This window comes from Chlorocebus sabaeus, chromosome 11 (genome assembly GCF_047675955.1).
Source record: "Chlorocebus sabaeus isolate Y175 chromosome 11, mChlSab1.0.hap1, whole genome shotgun sequence".
NCBI classification, from domain to species: Eukaryota; Metazoa; Chordata; class Mammalia; order Primates; family Cercopithecidae; genus Chlorocebus; species Chlorocebus sabaeus.
The window spans coordinates 43,525,589-43,541,911 of record NC_132914.1 but is presented as its reverse complement, the minus strand read 5'-3'; the positions used below and the strand labels follow the sequence as shown (position 1 = coordinate 43,541,911).

Sequence of the window (16,323 nt, the reverse complement as noted above, 5' to 3'; positions counted from 1 at the left end):
AGAATATGTAAAATGATTTATACAGGTAGTTTACTGAATTTTTTGTTTTTACACTAGATAAAGTGTTAGCTATTAATTGTCAGAAGAAATTAAGATTAAATGTAATTCTCCCCAACTGTTATCTTGGAGAACATGAAAGGATTTTAAGTAGTTTGATGAAATGCATTCTTACTGGGGGTTAATTTTATCACTGACAGCCATTGTCCTTTAGGGATACACTTCTGAATAGTGGTATAAAGAACCACAGTTTCACTAATATGGATTGACAAAGACTGTCTTGAAATAACTGGTTAAATGTGATAGGGAACATGTAGGCTGACTGCAGGTGAACAATTAATTTGGAAGTCCAGGTGAAGTATCTTGGAACCATAAATGAAAAAAGATAGGTCCTGGGAAATAGCTTTGAAATAAGCGTGAGCCACTAATGGTATGTATTCTTAAGTCATCTTTATTTGATTTTGAACTAGAATTTTATATAATGTGCTCTATTTTGTTAGTAGAGAGATAGATGTTCGAGATTCCCACAAACAGGCAAACCTACCTATAAGCATAGGTATTCAGATGTAATCTGTAAGCACTTATCTTAACACTTGTTTCTCTCTCTCTAAGAGGAGCTATCTATAAGCAGCCTATGTGATTGAGGATAGAGCAGCAGCAGGAAGCGAGAAATTAGAAATCGAGGATCCTGAATTCCCAAATAAGGAAGGTTTTTTGTTCTTACATTTAAATGTGGGTTTGTCTGAGCTGAGAGTTTACAATGCTTCAGAATAGTAGGGTGTGTTTTACTGAAATCATTAGGAAGATTTTTTTTTTTCTATCAAAATTGCCTCTTTAACTGATACAACCTTAGTACAGAGCATTCACAGTAAAACATATGCTCTGTTTAATACACATTACACTGTAAAGCAGTGAACAAATTCCATTAATTTTGTAGCTGTATCATAAAGCCAATGATGTTATTAGACTACTTGGTTATGAAACTGAATTAGGTACTTTCACAATTATTGAAATGAAAGTAATTCAAACAAGTGAATCATTGAAGGATATGTTGTATATAAGGAATCAAAATGGTAAATAATTGAAGGATATTTTTATTGTATTTAAGGAAACAAAATTTGAGATACTTTTCTTCAAAATTAAAATAATTTTTAAAAAATAGAGTGTTAGTTAAAATTTCTCTGCATTAGTTTAAAATGTGAACTTTTAAAACCTCACAACTTGGAAATTTAATCATAAATTTTACTCTGAAAACTAAAAACATCTTCCAGACCTTTCTGGATGGATATCTGCCAGATATGAGAGTGAGACATCCTTGGGAGTTCCTTAAAATTAGGCCAGTCAGGGCCGGGTGTGGTGGCTCATGTTTGTAATCCGAACACTTTGGGAGGCTGAGGTGGGCCAATAGCTTTGAGCTCAGGAGTTCGAGAACAGCCTGGGCAACATGGCAAAACCCGATCTCTACAAAAAATACAAAAAATTAGCTGGACATGGTGGTGTGTGCCTGTAGTCCCAACTACATGGGAAACTGAGGTGAGGGCATTGCTTGAACCTAGGAGGTTGAGGTTGCAGTGAGCCATGATGCTGCGGCACTACAGCCTGCGTAAGAGGGTGAAACCCTGTCTGAAAAAAAATTCTGATGGCTGAGCCTGTGTCAAAGAAAATTAACTTATTTTTTGATGTTAACTAAATTATCTTTAAGAAATTATCTACAGACTGTGATGATATATGGCAGTAGTTTTCCTGTTACTACTACTTTTTTTGTTGTTGTTTTTCCTTTTGTTTTTGTAATACCAGTGGAACCTTATCTTAAAATGAAACTTTAGACAAATCCAAGGCAATTATGCTTAAGGGAAAAAAAAGCGGGGGAAATCTTACTCAGAACTCTGTTTTTTGAAACAGATATGGAATGGCTCAGAACAGGCGTGGTGTAAGCCCAGCACTTTGGGAGGCTGAGGTGGAAGGATCATTTGAACACAGGAGTTCAAGTCGAGCCTGAGCAACATAGTGAGACCCTGTCTCTGTGAAAAAAGTTAAAAAGGCTTGGCACGGTGTGGGAGGTGAAAGTGGAAGAATTGCTTGAGCCCCAGGAGTTCAAGCCTGCAGTAAGCTGTGATCAGGTGACTGCCCTCCAACGTGGGCAACAGAATGAAACCCTATCTTAAAAAAAGTAACAGCTTGGATTAAAACTGTCATAATTCAAAATTATAAAGGAAGGCTGGGCACAGCGACTCATGCCATTAACCCCTCCAAGTCAGGTTGATCGCTTGAGCCCAGGAGTCCAAGACCACCCTGGGCAACGTGGTAAAACCCCATCTCTACGAAAAATACAAAAATTAGCTGGGTATGGTGGCATGCACTTGTAGTCCCAGCTACTCAGGAGGCTGACATGGGAGGATCATCTGATCTCAGTCTGGGAGGCAAAGGCTACAGTGACCCATGATAGTGCCACTGCACTCCAGCCTGGGTGACAGAGCAAGACCCTGTCTCAAAAAATAAAATAAAGAAAAAATTGTAAAGGAAAGAATGTAATTTAGCTAATGTCAATAGAGGAAATGTAGTGAAGAAAAAATGAGATTGTATGATTTGAGAGTCTTCGAAAGATTTGATGCATCTGATATAAATTTCTTGAACACGTGACTTTCTTTGGATCTTAGTGTCACAAATCAAAATAGCTAAAATAATAAAGTACTTGGATTTCCATCTACATCATAAACTTTGCAAATTCCAATAAAAATTCTTAAGAACTCATGTCTCACGTGTATCATATTGTGGTTGTCTTTAGTTAATTAACCAAGTTTTTTTTGTTACTAAAACTAGTTGATTACAGGACCTTACATAATATTTAGTATATGCCACACCTCTAGAAATTATTTATTCCCATAAAAACCTTAGAGGTAAGTTGTGGTTTTTTTCCTCATTATCACAAATAAGATTACTGAGGCACAGAGAGACTGTAACTTGCTTAAGTTTACGCAAAATACAAGATACGAAAGTAGTACAGTAAATTCACAGCCTATACACCTTAGTTTTAAAAAAAAATTTTTTTTCATTTATTACTGTATAGCCTTTTTATTAATGTTTCTCTAAGTTTACCTTTAAGAATAAAAATATATTTTGAAGCTTTTGTAAAAATAGGAAGTACTAGAAATATTTCACTTTTTATTTTATTTATCTGTGTTTCAGAGATGGGATCTCACTCTGTTGCCTAGGCTGCAGTACAGTGGTGTGATCATGGCTCACTGCAGCCTCGAACTCCTGTGCTCAAGGGACACTCCTGCCTTGGCCTCTCAAAGTGTTGGGATTACAGGCATGCACCACCATACTCAGCCAGATTTTTAACTTTTAAATATTTTTGAAAACCGTAAATGTAGCATTAATATAATATCTAAGAAATTTCATACAGTGTATGCCACTGAGATAACAATAGTTATGATGTTAAGTTCTTTGAATTAGACAATGCATTATTTAAAAATATATGAACTTCTTTGTTGCTGAAGCAAAGCTTCTTAAGGTCCAGTTTTCTGTAGGGAAACTAATAGCCTACTAAATCCATAGTACTTAAAAGTAGGCTGAACTGGCTTCTTCCAGTCTGAACCAATTTAATATAGTAAGGTCACATTTCCTAATTCGGACGTGCTAAAGCTGTTTTCCCATTGAAGCCCACTTAAAAGAGAAAGAAAATAGTAACTCAGCTCATATTTTGGCGGCTCCCAAAGTGACTTGTGAGCTTTGTGAAAATGTATTAAGTGATCAAGGACCATACACAGTCTGCTCTACTTTTACTTGTGTAAGCATGTCTTGATAAAACCCAGAAAGGCAAAGATGACATTTTTTATATAGGAATAATATATCTAGATTCCATTACTATCTTTGGTCTTTGACACTATTGCTATTAGATTTTAAAATTCTGTTTTGTTTTTGTAACCATAAGTATTAATAATATCACCTTTTGGTATTCTCTTTGCAGTTTTCCCTCCTACCCTAATAGAAAATACACTTCATTTTAAATACTTTAAATAATGTAAACCCATTCTTATACAAATATTTAGTAGTTTTATCGAAGAAACTCTTATAGTTGATGCACAGGAATTTTAAAAGGACAGGAAATAAAGTAGGATAATAATGTTGACTTACAGTCATAGAATGATTTAAGGAGCTATTTCCTTAATAAAGAGCACCTACAACTCAATTTGAAAAAGAGTAGCAACTTAATAAAAGCCTAAGCAAAGAACTTGAATAGACAGCTTAAAGAAAAGGAACTTTGAATAGTCCTTAAAAATAGGAAAATATGCTCAACCTTACTCCTATAAAAGGAAATGTAAACTAAAAAACTCATTCATATTATGCTGTTAAGGCAGCTCTGAATTACTAATGTGAATCAATCTTAGGTTTATATATTAAAAATATACACATATATGCATATGCAATGGATATCCACAAAAGGTTATGTGACTGAGGGAGGGGTGGTGGAGTACTTCATTTTCTTCATATCTTTTAAATATTTTTATTGCTGGCACAACTGCCTATTTAATGTAACTAGTTTGGGGGGTAAAATATTAAGTCATAGAATATTAAAATTTGTGAGGGACCTTTCGGAGCCGTTTGGAGGTGGCCCAAGTTTATCATAACAGCCAGCTTTACATCACAGAACTGCTGCTGTCAGCCCAACTCGTCTTTCACTATATTAGTAATTCTCAACTGGGCAGCATATCTTAATGGGATTTTAATAACAGATTGTCTCGTTCATCATTGTATTCCAATTATCTAGCATACAGGAGGTATTCAGTAAATGTTTGAATGAAACAAATTTAAGGTATAAAATATTTTTTTCTTTGGAAGATAGAGACGAAAACAATTTTTCTTTATTACGGAAAATTTATAATTGTATTTATAATTTTGATCTAAAGAAACATTTGTAAAGATATAATTTGTTAATCACTTTTCAGACACTGGCTTCATGTCCTATTGACCGTAAACCTTTTCAGGCAGTGTTTAAATTCAGTGCATTGGAAGGTTATGTTAAGGTAAGTCGTTTTATTCTGCAACATGAATTATGTAAAAATTAATTGAAGCTGTTTGACTTTGATTTCCAGTTTGTGTATATTTGAAAATTGTTCAACTTAAGGTTTAATATGTTATTTTAATCCTCCTTAGCATGATAAATTTATACCTTTCAACTAGGATACTTAAATTCTGAACCTTTTACTCATTTGCCCCCTAAAGAGGGCATATCCATAATGATCACCTTGTAATATACCACAAAATGTATTAGATCTCTGATAATCTGAAGGACATTTCATACTAAGGCTTAATTATAAAATACTTAACATTTTAGAATATCTTGAATGTGAGGACTTCCCATATTTCAAACAATTTAATTGGATAGCACTTTGAATACATGTTTTCCATTGAAAAAAGTTTGAAATAAGACCAACTCCCACAAAACCTTAAGTCCAAAGTACCTGAAAACTGTGTTTTCCTGAAAAACGTGATTTTGAAATTAGCCAATAAAATTAAATTCTGCTTGCCTCCTTAATGTTACTATTGTGAGCCATGATTATGATGATTTGTATTTATGTTAATTTTTTGCTTACCTGAAAAAAAGCAAAAAAACATGTCTGAGGTGAGTAAGAGAAGAAAAAAGGAGAAGAGTTAAGTATATGAGAAAGATTTCTTGATGTATCACTACCGAGTCATGAATGAAAAATAGCTAAAAGTGAGAGTACTCAATATAAACATAAGTGATGCCATTAATAGGAGAAACAAACCGTTTTTAGGTAGCACTGTTAGTCTATGTCCACTTGGTTACTGTCTATGTAAATAGAAAAGGAGATGGAAGCAACGTACAACTATTATTTGCCTTAGTGTAGTTCTTATAATTTGTTTTGATATAGTTTTACCAGATGAATCTTGAAGCAAGGTACAAACAGGACTGCAATTCAAATAAAATGGTTTACTTGTTGTAATTGTATAATTTGCTATCAATGCAAATTAGTTTATATCTCGGAAAAAAGATAAAACATTATAGAAGTGTAATATAGTAAGTGTGGCTTTTCCTGAAGACGTATTCTCCATTTTTCCAAACCCTATGTGTGTGTTTGTGTGTATAATTACATTGCAAAAGATACATTAGTGTGAACCAGATTCCAAATATATTTTTCTACGAAATTATGTTTTCTTGCTTAGAATAAAATTTTGTTTATTTGATAGAGTTTGTATTTTACTTAAAAGTTTGGTACAGTGCTAATTTAATTTTGTTCAGCTTAAAAGGTATTTCTTGGCACATGAGATATCTTCCACATTCTCTTAAATGCCTTCCCTAGACCTTTACTTCTTTCGAATCTTCACTTCAATATCTTTTTCCCTTTGCAACTGAACTTCTTGAATGAGACAACTCCCTCCTCTCAATTCTTACTCACTTTTCAGTTCCCATAGAACATTTACCTCTATTATCTTATTTTACAAACACTACCCTCACCAAGGTCCAGACTCAGACTTCCACATTCCATGGTTTGTTTTCTGCGTATAGTGCTGCTCACTACCCTCTACTTCCTCGGCTTCTAAAACATCCTTCTCTTGTGGTTATGTATATATGTATGTATGTATGTATGAATGATTGTTTTACTTCTCCGTCCTTTCACAATCTTCTTTGTCATATCCTTACGCTCCTGTTCCTTTTCTTAATCATTAGAGCTCATAGGATCTTCATTTAAATTCTCTCAGTATACTTTTTTTCTAAGTCTTCTCAGCTATTATACTTCAGTAGCTTTAAGTACTACCTATATTTGGATTCTTCTATAATTCTGTCACTATCCTAGACTTCTTTACTGAGAGCCAGACCTGTATTTACAGCCACTTGTGCGTCTCCTTCTGGAATACCAAGAAAATCTAACATTAACAAACTCCAAATTAATCACATTCCCTACCCCTTTCCCCACCCCCAATTGTTAATGGAATCACAACCCCAGTCAGCAAGATCAGAAATATCTGGGACTTTTCCAGTTTTCGCTCCCTCATCTGTTTTTTCCTGCTCAATGTCTTCAATATGTTTCTTCTTTATCCCTCCATTATTCCCTCTTTGTAGACCCCTATTCTGTCATCTAACTAGTGCTGTCCAATGGAAGTATACTATAAACCACTAAATAACTAAAGTTTTAAGTAGGCATCCTAAAATAATAAAAAAAAAACAAATGAAATAAATTGAGTGATATATTTTATTTTTTATCTAATGTATTAGCCCAACATGTAATATTTTAAAATTATTATTGAGAGATTTTACATTCTTTTAAAAAATTATACTAAGTCTTTGAAATCTTGTGTCTATTTTATACTTGCAGCACATTCCAATTTAGACGAGCCACATTTCAAGCACTAAGTAGCCATATGTGGCTATTAACTGTTTTCTTGCACAGCATAGATCTAGTCTATCTTAAGAGCTTTCTTTTTGATTTCCTGGTTTTTATAGTCTCTCCTTAATTGGTTGATTCTCCATATCACACCAAAGTTATCTTCCTAAAAACAAATTTGATCATCGCATTTACTTTCTTTAAAAAGTCCACTCTGATGCCTGTAGAATTATTTTCTTATTCAAGAACCTTTACAGTTGAGTCCTAACACATTTCACCAATTTCATATCTAGCTACTCTCTTTTTCCCTGTCTACACTGGCTTCTCACTATTCCTTACAACTCTGTTCTTTCCTCCATCTAGAATATTTTTTTCTTAGACCAATTCCTAACTATCCTTTAAGACGAACTCATAAATAATTTACTCATTAAAGTCTTCTGTGACATCCCCAGTTAACTTCTGAGTCCTATATGTATATACAAATCTGTGTTCATATCTCTGTTATAAGCACTTAATCTGTTTATTCTTAGCCCTCACTATTTTGTTTCCCCAGAGCTAAGCACACTCACTAAGCTTATGGTTTAGCATGCTTGAATGAATAAGCATATGTATTTGGACTACACTTTTTAATCAGACAATTTTGTTCCTGTAATTTTAATCATTTCAAGGAAGAATTAAAAAGTTATTTCTAATGCTGGATTGTTGCTCTAAATTAAGTTTGCTTTTCTCATAGGTTCAAGTAAAAAAACAGCTGAGAGAAACAAAAAACAGGAAAAATGAAAACTCATTTGAGAAACAGTTCTCCTGTCATGAAAATTCTAAAAGCTGTATACGGTTAGTGATTAACTTTAGAAGTGGAATGCAAATGAGTGGAACTGAAGTTAACTAGTACCAAAAGGGTATTTTAAAAAAAGGAAGTGGGGTTTAAATGTGTTTAATCATTTATTCAAAAGCACACACTTGATAATTTAAGGAGGGACTAGCTGAAATCTGAGAATCTAATTTGAGCTATACTTGGTTTTTGGTGAAGAACTGGTTCTGGCTGGGCATGGTGGCTCACTCCTGTAATCCCAGTGCTTTGGCAGGCTAAGATGAGAGGATCACATGAGACCAGGAGTTTGGTACCAGCCTGGGGAACATAGTGAGGACCGTCCTCTCCTCCTCTGTCTCTACTAAAAAATAACACAAAATAAAAATAATTAAAAGAATTTGTTCTTTCAGGTTTATTTCTGAATCTGTTTTAGACCAAACCTTTTGTAAAATAAAATGTTCAGCAATGTCAAATTTCTGAATGCTGGCCAGGTGTAGTGGCTCACACCTGTAAAGCACTTTGGGAAGCTGAAGTGGGAGGATCACTTGAGCTCAGGAGTTCAAGACCAGCCTAGGCAACATAATGAGACCCTGTCTCTACTAAAAATTTACTGATTAGCTGGGCATGGTGACACATGACTGTAGTCCCAGATACTCAGGAAATTGAGGCAGGGGGATATCTTGAACCCAGGAATCTGAGGCTGCAGTGAGCTATGATCACACCAGTACACTCCAGCCTGAGCAACAGAGCAAGACTCTGTCTCAAAAACAAACCAAAATTCTGAATGCTTACCCTCATTGTTGTACTTAATCACATACCAATATTAAACACCTAATAGATAAGCATTGGTGCTCATACCACACTGTGAATAGCACTGACCAAGTTATTTATGGACAAAAAGGGACTACCTAATGGTATAGCACAACATTCTTCATCAATTATAATTTAAACTGCTTATTAACCTTCACATATTGCTTTCCTGTGTTGCAGCAGGCACTTGCTATCTACTATAACAAGTGTTTATGTTAAAACATTTGTGTGTGTATATATATATATATATATTTTTTTTTTCTGGCTGCTATTAAAACCATTGCCTATTTTAACATAAATACCTAGAAATGCAGTGTTTAGTACTTGAGTTTAATAGGTATTTAACACATTTTTGAACTAAATTGAATATGAGTAGTACACTGGAAATTAATGCTTAAAATAACTTGTTCTAATACATTTGAAACATAAGCTCATTTTGATCTGAAATGTATTTAGAGCTCTCCAAAAGTTGAATTTTTAAGTCAATATGTTGTCACACTCATAATTAAATATATGATTCATTAGTACTTTTCATCAGAATACTAATTTCTTAAAAGAGTAAGTTTATTTAGTTCCTAAAACAGTTGGCAATAGTCACTGAAGTTTATTGAACCTATGACTAATTTATAACACTGTAGCTCCTTAGATGTTAACTTTTGGGTAGTTATGGTATTCTTTAAGAATGTGAAGAATGATTCAGATCCCTTCTGCTAGAAGAATACACGTTTACAGATGTAAAACTTTGTATATGATTTCAGGGTATTCACGGAATACCCACTCCAAGAGTTTACCCATGAGCCCCAAAGTTAGTAACTGCATTAGACCAAATTTTATAATTATTTCTGAAAAATACTTATCAGCTTTGGTTCTTATATTAGTACACTTTTCCCAGGCATAGTGAAGAAATGCCTTTTGGTAGAAATACTTTAATTCTTGGTACAACTCATATCACTGGCTGTGACAATATCATAGATGTGCATTTTTTTTTGTTTGTTTGCTCCCTCAAAATTGCTCAATTCTCTTGGCTCTTACCAAGAGTGTAGTGGTCATCACAAAATGACCTATAAGGCTCACAGTTCTTATTTGAGTCTAACATAGCAAAAGTCGTCCCCATATTTAACTGCTTTTTCTCAGAGATTCGTCGTAAGGAAATAACAGCTGCAAAATTAATAATTTGCCTTTGCCCACCAAGGCTTAGCTTAACAATTTTTCCCAAGGTGAAAAATCTCTGTCAGCTGTTGGATATTTACATTATACTCTTTTGGAGTCTTGGATGTTTTTAGTAGTCCTGTCATTCAGTCTTCTGTTTACTGGATGCTTGGTCTTCCAACATGCAGACAAACTCCATTCAATTTTCCCCTCCCTTCCAAAGCAATAAAACCCTGGGACCTCTCTCTTTCTGATACTTTTTACCAGTTCCAAAGAAGGCACTACAGTGGAATTTTGTTTCTTGGTAGTGAACCTCCATTTTAAGTCATTGTAGAGAATGGTAACTGAGTGAGGAGTGGAACTAATTATGCTTTCTTTGCTAAAATTTCCTAATGGTCTTTTTAAAAAATATAATATCTGCTTACCTCTACTCTGCATGGCTCAGTAGCCAGTCAGTCATGATCAGCCAATAAGATTATTGTTTAAAGACTGAGATGAGGCTAGACGTGGTGGCTCATGCCTGTAATCCCAGCACTTTGGGAGGCTGAGGTGGGAGAATCGCTTGAAATGAGGGGTTTGAGACCAGCCTGGGCAACGTAGTGAGACCTCATGTCTTGTTAAAAAAAAAGAAAAAAAGAATAAAAAATATACTAGCAAGGCATGGTAGCTTACACCTGTAAGCCCAGCACTTAGGGAGGCCAAGGCGGGAGGATCACTTGAGCCCAGGAGTTCAAGAATAGCCTCAGGAACAAAGGGAAACTCTGCAAAAATAGAAAAAACTAACCTGACAAGGTGGTGCATGCCTGTAGTCCCAGCTACTCAGGAGGCTGAGCTGGGAGGATGGCTTCCGCCCAGGAGGTCAAGAGTGCAGTGAGCCATGATTGCACCACACCATTCCAGCCTGGGTGTCAGCAAAATCTGGTCTCCAAAAAAAAAGAGACTGAGATAATACAACTCAATAGTTATTGAAACCTAACTTGACATTCTAATATCTCATGGGAGTCTGTGAGAATATCCTTAAACCATTTACCAGATTTCAGCATAATTACTAAAATCAGTACATAATAGATTTCGTTTTGATGGAGGAGAATGAGTTGAAAGTAAGTGGGCAAAATGACAGTTTTTTTTCTTAATTCTTTCCTGTCTTTATTAATGTTTACAGAAGAAAAGCCGTCATAAGAGAAGATCTATTAAGTGCAAAAGTTTGTGATTTGAAGTTGATACATAGTAAGTGACTTTTTGCCTGTGTATTCTACCTTTTTTGTTGTTTTTTCATTTAATGGTTGTGCCAGAGTTCTCATCAGTAACACCTTGGGCTGGAAAATAGTCCTCAGAGGTCTGTACATTGTGTTAAATCCTACATAAATTTTGTTTTCATGGAGGCATTTATACTGTTTTCTGCCCTTTTTTTCTTCTTGCTCCTCTTAAAAGGTAGGGGTGTGTGTGTGTGTGTGTGTGTGTGTGTGTGTGTGTTGGGAGAAAAGGGTGTTTCACAATTTTTTGGTGTTGACCAGCTCATATTGTGGCCTTATTCCACCCATTAGTGCAGAAGTCTGTAGGGGAGATGAGATTAAATACCTTGTGGGCCAGTAACTGTAAGCAGTAGCAAAGGAAGACTGTGACAGCAAGAAAGTAATTCACAGTTCCCGAAGGAAATTGTAGTTTGGCCTCTAGCCTTCTAATTTGAAACTTAAAAATAAAGCATCTCTAACATGTTTATCTACATGAGCAGTTAAATATTCCTGTCTTCTGTTTTTGTCTGGTACATGATTTTCTAATATACAGGAAGGCTTTGCAGCAGAGCCTGAATAAAAATGACAACATTCATAGTTCTTTGTGACTCCTCCTTGGGGATTCAGGCTGTTTATTCTGTCCCAGAGAACATCTAACTATGGTCTGTTTGTAAGCAAGGAGGTGGGCATTTATTTTCCAGACTAAGTCACAGTGAATTTCCACTTACAGCTAGAACTAGTGAGTTAGTGAGCTGTGAAAGAATTAATTGTTTTAAAAAGTGAGTAACTTCATTTTTTATGCATTATGAATACCAAGTTTTGTTGGTTTTTTGTTGGTTTTGTTTTTGATTAGAATTAATATGATCCCTCAGGTTAGATTTATAGATTAACAAATGTTCTACCTTTGAAATTTTACTATTAAAGTGAAATTGAAACGAAAGTTGTTTTGATCTCTGGACTTTTGTGGTTGAAAAGGCATTTTTCTTTTGTCAGCTTTAGATCTGAAAACAGTCTTTGCTTTTCTATGTCATTGCTGTAGATTGGCATTCTTTTTTTATGAATAGCATTTGCTTGCCAGTTCTAAGACCCAATATAAAATTTGCTGCTGAGGAAGATTAAATGATGTTACAGATTTTCTGCAGATAATTTGGCCCACTAAATTATGCTAGTCTTAGTTTTAAGACCACTGCCCACTGTAATTTCTTAAAGTGTGTATCTCTTGCCTAGGCTCATTTTTAGAAGGTGAAATATAGGAAAATCTTAAATTCCATATGCTTCAACATAGTAAAGGTCATTTATAAGCATCTATGATTAATTCTGATTTGAGATTTTGTTTTACTGTTTAGAATGTGGAATATTAGATTGGATAGCTATTTTAAAATGATAATGAGGAAAAAACCCATTTCTGCCAGAAGGTTAACATTGTCTAAGGCCTGTAACTCAATGCTGTATCTACTTAAGATGTCTATAGTCATTTGTTTGGTTTAGGATAGGCAGAAATACTGATTATACTTTGAGTGGATAATACAAGAGTGCTGATGCTGAGGTAATTATGAGCAAATGTCTTCACTGACCAACCTGGACTGATTTGAAGGGAACTGGGTATAGTAATTACCCCTTGTCCATGGGTGGTATGTTCCAAGTTGATGCCTGAAACTACAGATAGTACCTAACTCTGTGTATATTATGTTTTTTCCTATATGTACATTCCCATGATAAAGTTTTATTTATAAATTAGGTGGTGGAAAGATTAACAATAATGAATAATAATATAGAACAATTATAACAATATACTGTAATAAAAGGTGAATGTGGGCTCTCTCTCAAAATATCTTACTGTACTTACTCTTCTTGTGATGAAGGTAGAGTGACACAAGATTTCATCATGTTATTCAGGATGGTGTACAATTTAAAACTTAGAAATTGTTTATATCTGGAATTTTCCATTTAATATTTTTGGGCTGCAGTTGACCACAGGTAACTGAAACTGCAGAAGGAGAAACCGTGAATAAGGGGAGACCACCGTACTCATTGGCTATCCAATTAGTTATTAATACTTTTGCTATGATGTTACTTTTTACTGGGGAAATTTGATAAGTCTAACATGGTCAGTTTTTCTTCCTGTATTGAAATAGATTATTTATTGGATGAAGTAGCTTATATTTAGGTATTACATTTGATGAAAATTGTTCAGGTTTAAATTCTAGATTCATATTCAGTACATACTCAGTATTGGATGTTCATACTCGGAGAAGCAAAAGGGAATTGAGATCACTCATACATTCAACAAATACCTAACTGTACTGAGCACAGTGACTCTTAGGGGTATAGTAGTGAACAAAAACAACAGAGTGCTTGCCAATGAGATCTCATAGACAAACGAAAATATAAATATATATAAAACAGGTGGTAATAAATGCTTTAAAGAGAATAAAGCTGGGTAAAAGGTTAAAGGGTGATGACATTGTGGAGATGACCGTTTATTTAAAGTGTTAGGGAAACCCTCTTGAATAAAGATATATTTGAGCAGTGACCTTCAAGAAGTAAGAATTTAAGCCATGAAGATATCTCAGGGAAGATTGTTCGGGGCAAGGGAATAGCAAGTGTAAAAGCCTGAGACAGGAATATTCTTGGAATGTCTCCAAAGAATAGCAAGGAGGTTATTGTGGCTAGAATGACTGAATTAGGTAGATAGAGGAGAAACAGTAAAACATAAGGGGAGATCATTTAGGGCCAGTGTGAGCTAGGGAGTGTTTTCAGGAGTAATATGATCTGGTACATTTTTAAAGGATTACTCTGGCTGTGAAGGCCACAAATTATAGTGGCTTGGGCCAGGAAGATATTAGTGGATGAGAAGTGGTTCAATTCTGTATGTACCATTGATCTTTGAACAACACAAGAGTTAGGTCAAAAATCAGTGTATAACTTTTGACTCCCTCAGAACTTGACTAATAGCCTACTATTGACTGGAAACCTTACAGATAAAACATAAACTGTTGATAAACACATTTTATATGTTACGTGTATTATATACAGTATTCTTACAATAAAGTAAGCTAGTGAAAGAATGTTTTTAAGAAATCATAAGGAGGAGAAAATATATTTACTGTTCATTGAGCGGAAGTGGATCGTCATAAAGGTCTTTATCCTTGTTGTCTTTACATTGAGTGGGCTAAGGAAGAGAAGGGGTTGGTCTTGCTGTCTTGGATGGCAATGGCAGAAAAGGTGGAAGGGGAGGCAGAAGAGGCAAGCACACTCAGTGTAACTTTTACTGAAAAACATTCATGAATAAGCAGACCCTTGGAGTTCAAACACATGTTGTTCAAGGGTCAACTACATCGTACTTGAAAGATGAAGCTAACAGGATTCATTGGTGGATTGGATATAGGCTACAAGAAAGAAGGAAGTCAGGGTTGACTACAAGGTCTTGACCTAAGGAACTGGTAAAATAGGAGTTGCCAGCTACTGAGATGGGGAAGGCTGGTGGGAGAACGTCTGGGAGGGTATAATGAAGAATTATCTTTTGGAAGTAGAATGGTGGTGATTTATAGGGAGATGTTTGTCAAGGGATTCAGAGGTTCAGTTATGCAAGATGAATAAATTCTGGATATTTAATGTATAGATGTACAGCAATGTGGATATAATTAACAGTGGTGTATTGTACACTTGAAATTCGCTGACCCAGTAGATCTTGTGTTCTCACTACAAGAAAACGGGAGAATGGTAACTGTGAGGTGATGCATATGTTTAGTTTTTGTGATTATTTTCACAATGTGTACATACATCAGAACATTAAGTAGTATACCTTAATAGATACAATTTTTGTCAATTGTACCTCAGTAAAGATGAGGGGCAAATTCGTTTTTCGATAAGTAAGGTGTCTACGACCATAGAGATGCTCTGAAGAAATTGGATGTTTACATTTCATGTACAAATAAGATCTATTCATCTTCATGTTATTTTAATGAACAGTTTTTGTTGATATATGTTTATTTATGCTTGACTCCTCAGTTAAATTGATGGTTTCTTCCAGTTGTCATTTCTTTTCTCACTCTTGAGTTCAGGCAGAATGTTTAAGATTATGATGATCAGAAATAAGACGGAGGCAACATGGTGAAACTCACCTCTACAAAAATACAAAAATTAGCCAAGTGTGGTGATACACACCTGTAGTCCCAGCTACTTGGGAGGCTGAGGTGGGAGGACCACCTGAGCCTGGGGAAGTTGAGGCTTCAGGTGAGTCATGATTATGCCACCGCACTCCGGTGTGGGTGCCAGAGTAAGACCCTTTCTCAAAAAAATAAATAAATAAAAGGAAATGAGACTGAAAAGGAAGATTGCTATGCAGGTAGACACAAAAGTTTTTTTCATTGAGATACAATGCGGTGAAACTGTTGTAGAAAAACTAACCTGGTTAAAGTATTCCAAAAGGATGGGAAGCCAAGTATCTGTTAGAAAGTTTCTAAAGATGTCAAAAGAGGAGGTTAATAAACTAACTATGTCTTCTGAGATTGCGTATTAACAGCATTTTGTAAAGTCTTTTTTAAAAGGCTAAATGTCTTGTGCGAGATCACATTGGTACTAATTGGAGCCACCAGAATTTGATCCAGTCTTCTGACTCCATATCCAATGCCACTTTCTACTACAAAATAATACTAAAGCATGATATTGTTATTGTTACCGACCTTAATTAAGCCTCTCACTTTATGGTTGTCTGCAACCTTTGTAACTTAAATTATTGGCATTCTGAAGGATCTTGTTTGGATGTACTTTCAAGCTCAAAAATAATTTTTAATGTAAAATTAGCTCTCTTTAATTTTGATAGCAGAATGTCTGCTTGCCACTTATCAGTTAACTGTAATTTTTTTGTTCCTTCAGGCTAAAGGTCATAAATCATAGCTGTAAGATTAGAACCTTTAAGAGTTTTCACCTTTAATTTGGACATTTTTTTTGTTTTAAATTTTTCTTTTAATTT

General features: G+C 34.9%; 1 protein-coding gene across 3 annotated transcripts in view; it reads left to right on the top strand.

Moving 5' to 3' along the window:
* The window catches only part of SCAF11 (SR-related CTD associated factor 11), an 83,505-nt gene that overhangs the window by 39,202 nt on the left and 27,980 nt on the right, over window positions 1-16,323 (top strand). For all 3 annotated transcript variants that reach the window (XM_008002961.3, XM_008002960.3, XM_037997234.2), the window contains exons 4-6: window positions 4,947-5,024; window positions 8,080-8,180; window positions 11,279-11,343. In XM_008002961.3, the coding sequence (XP_008001152.3) occupies window positions 4,947-5,024; window positions 8,080-8,180; window positions 11,279-11,343 (244 nt within the window). The remainder of the gene's footprint in view (window positions 1-4,946; window positions 5,025-8,079; window positions 8,181-11,278; window positions 11,344-16,323) is intronic.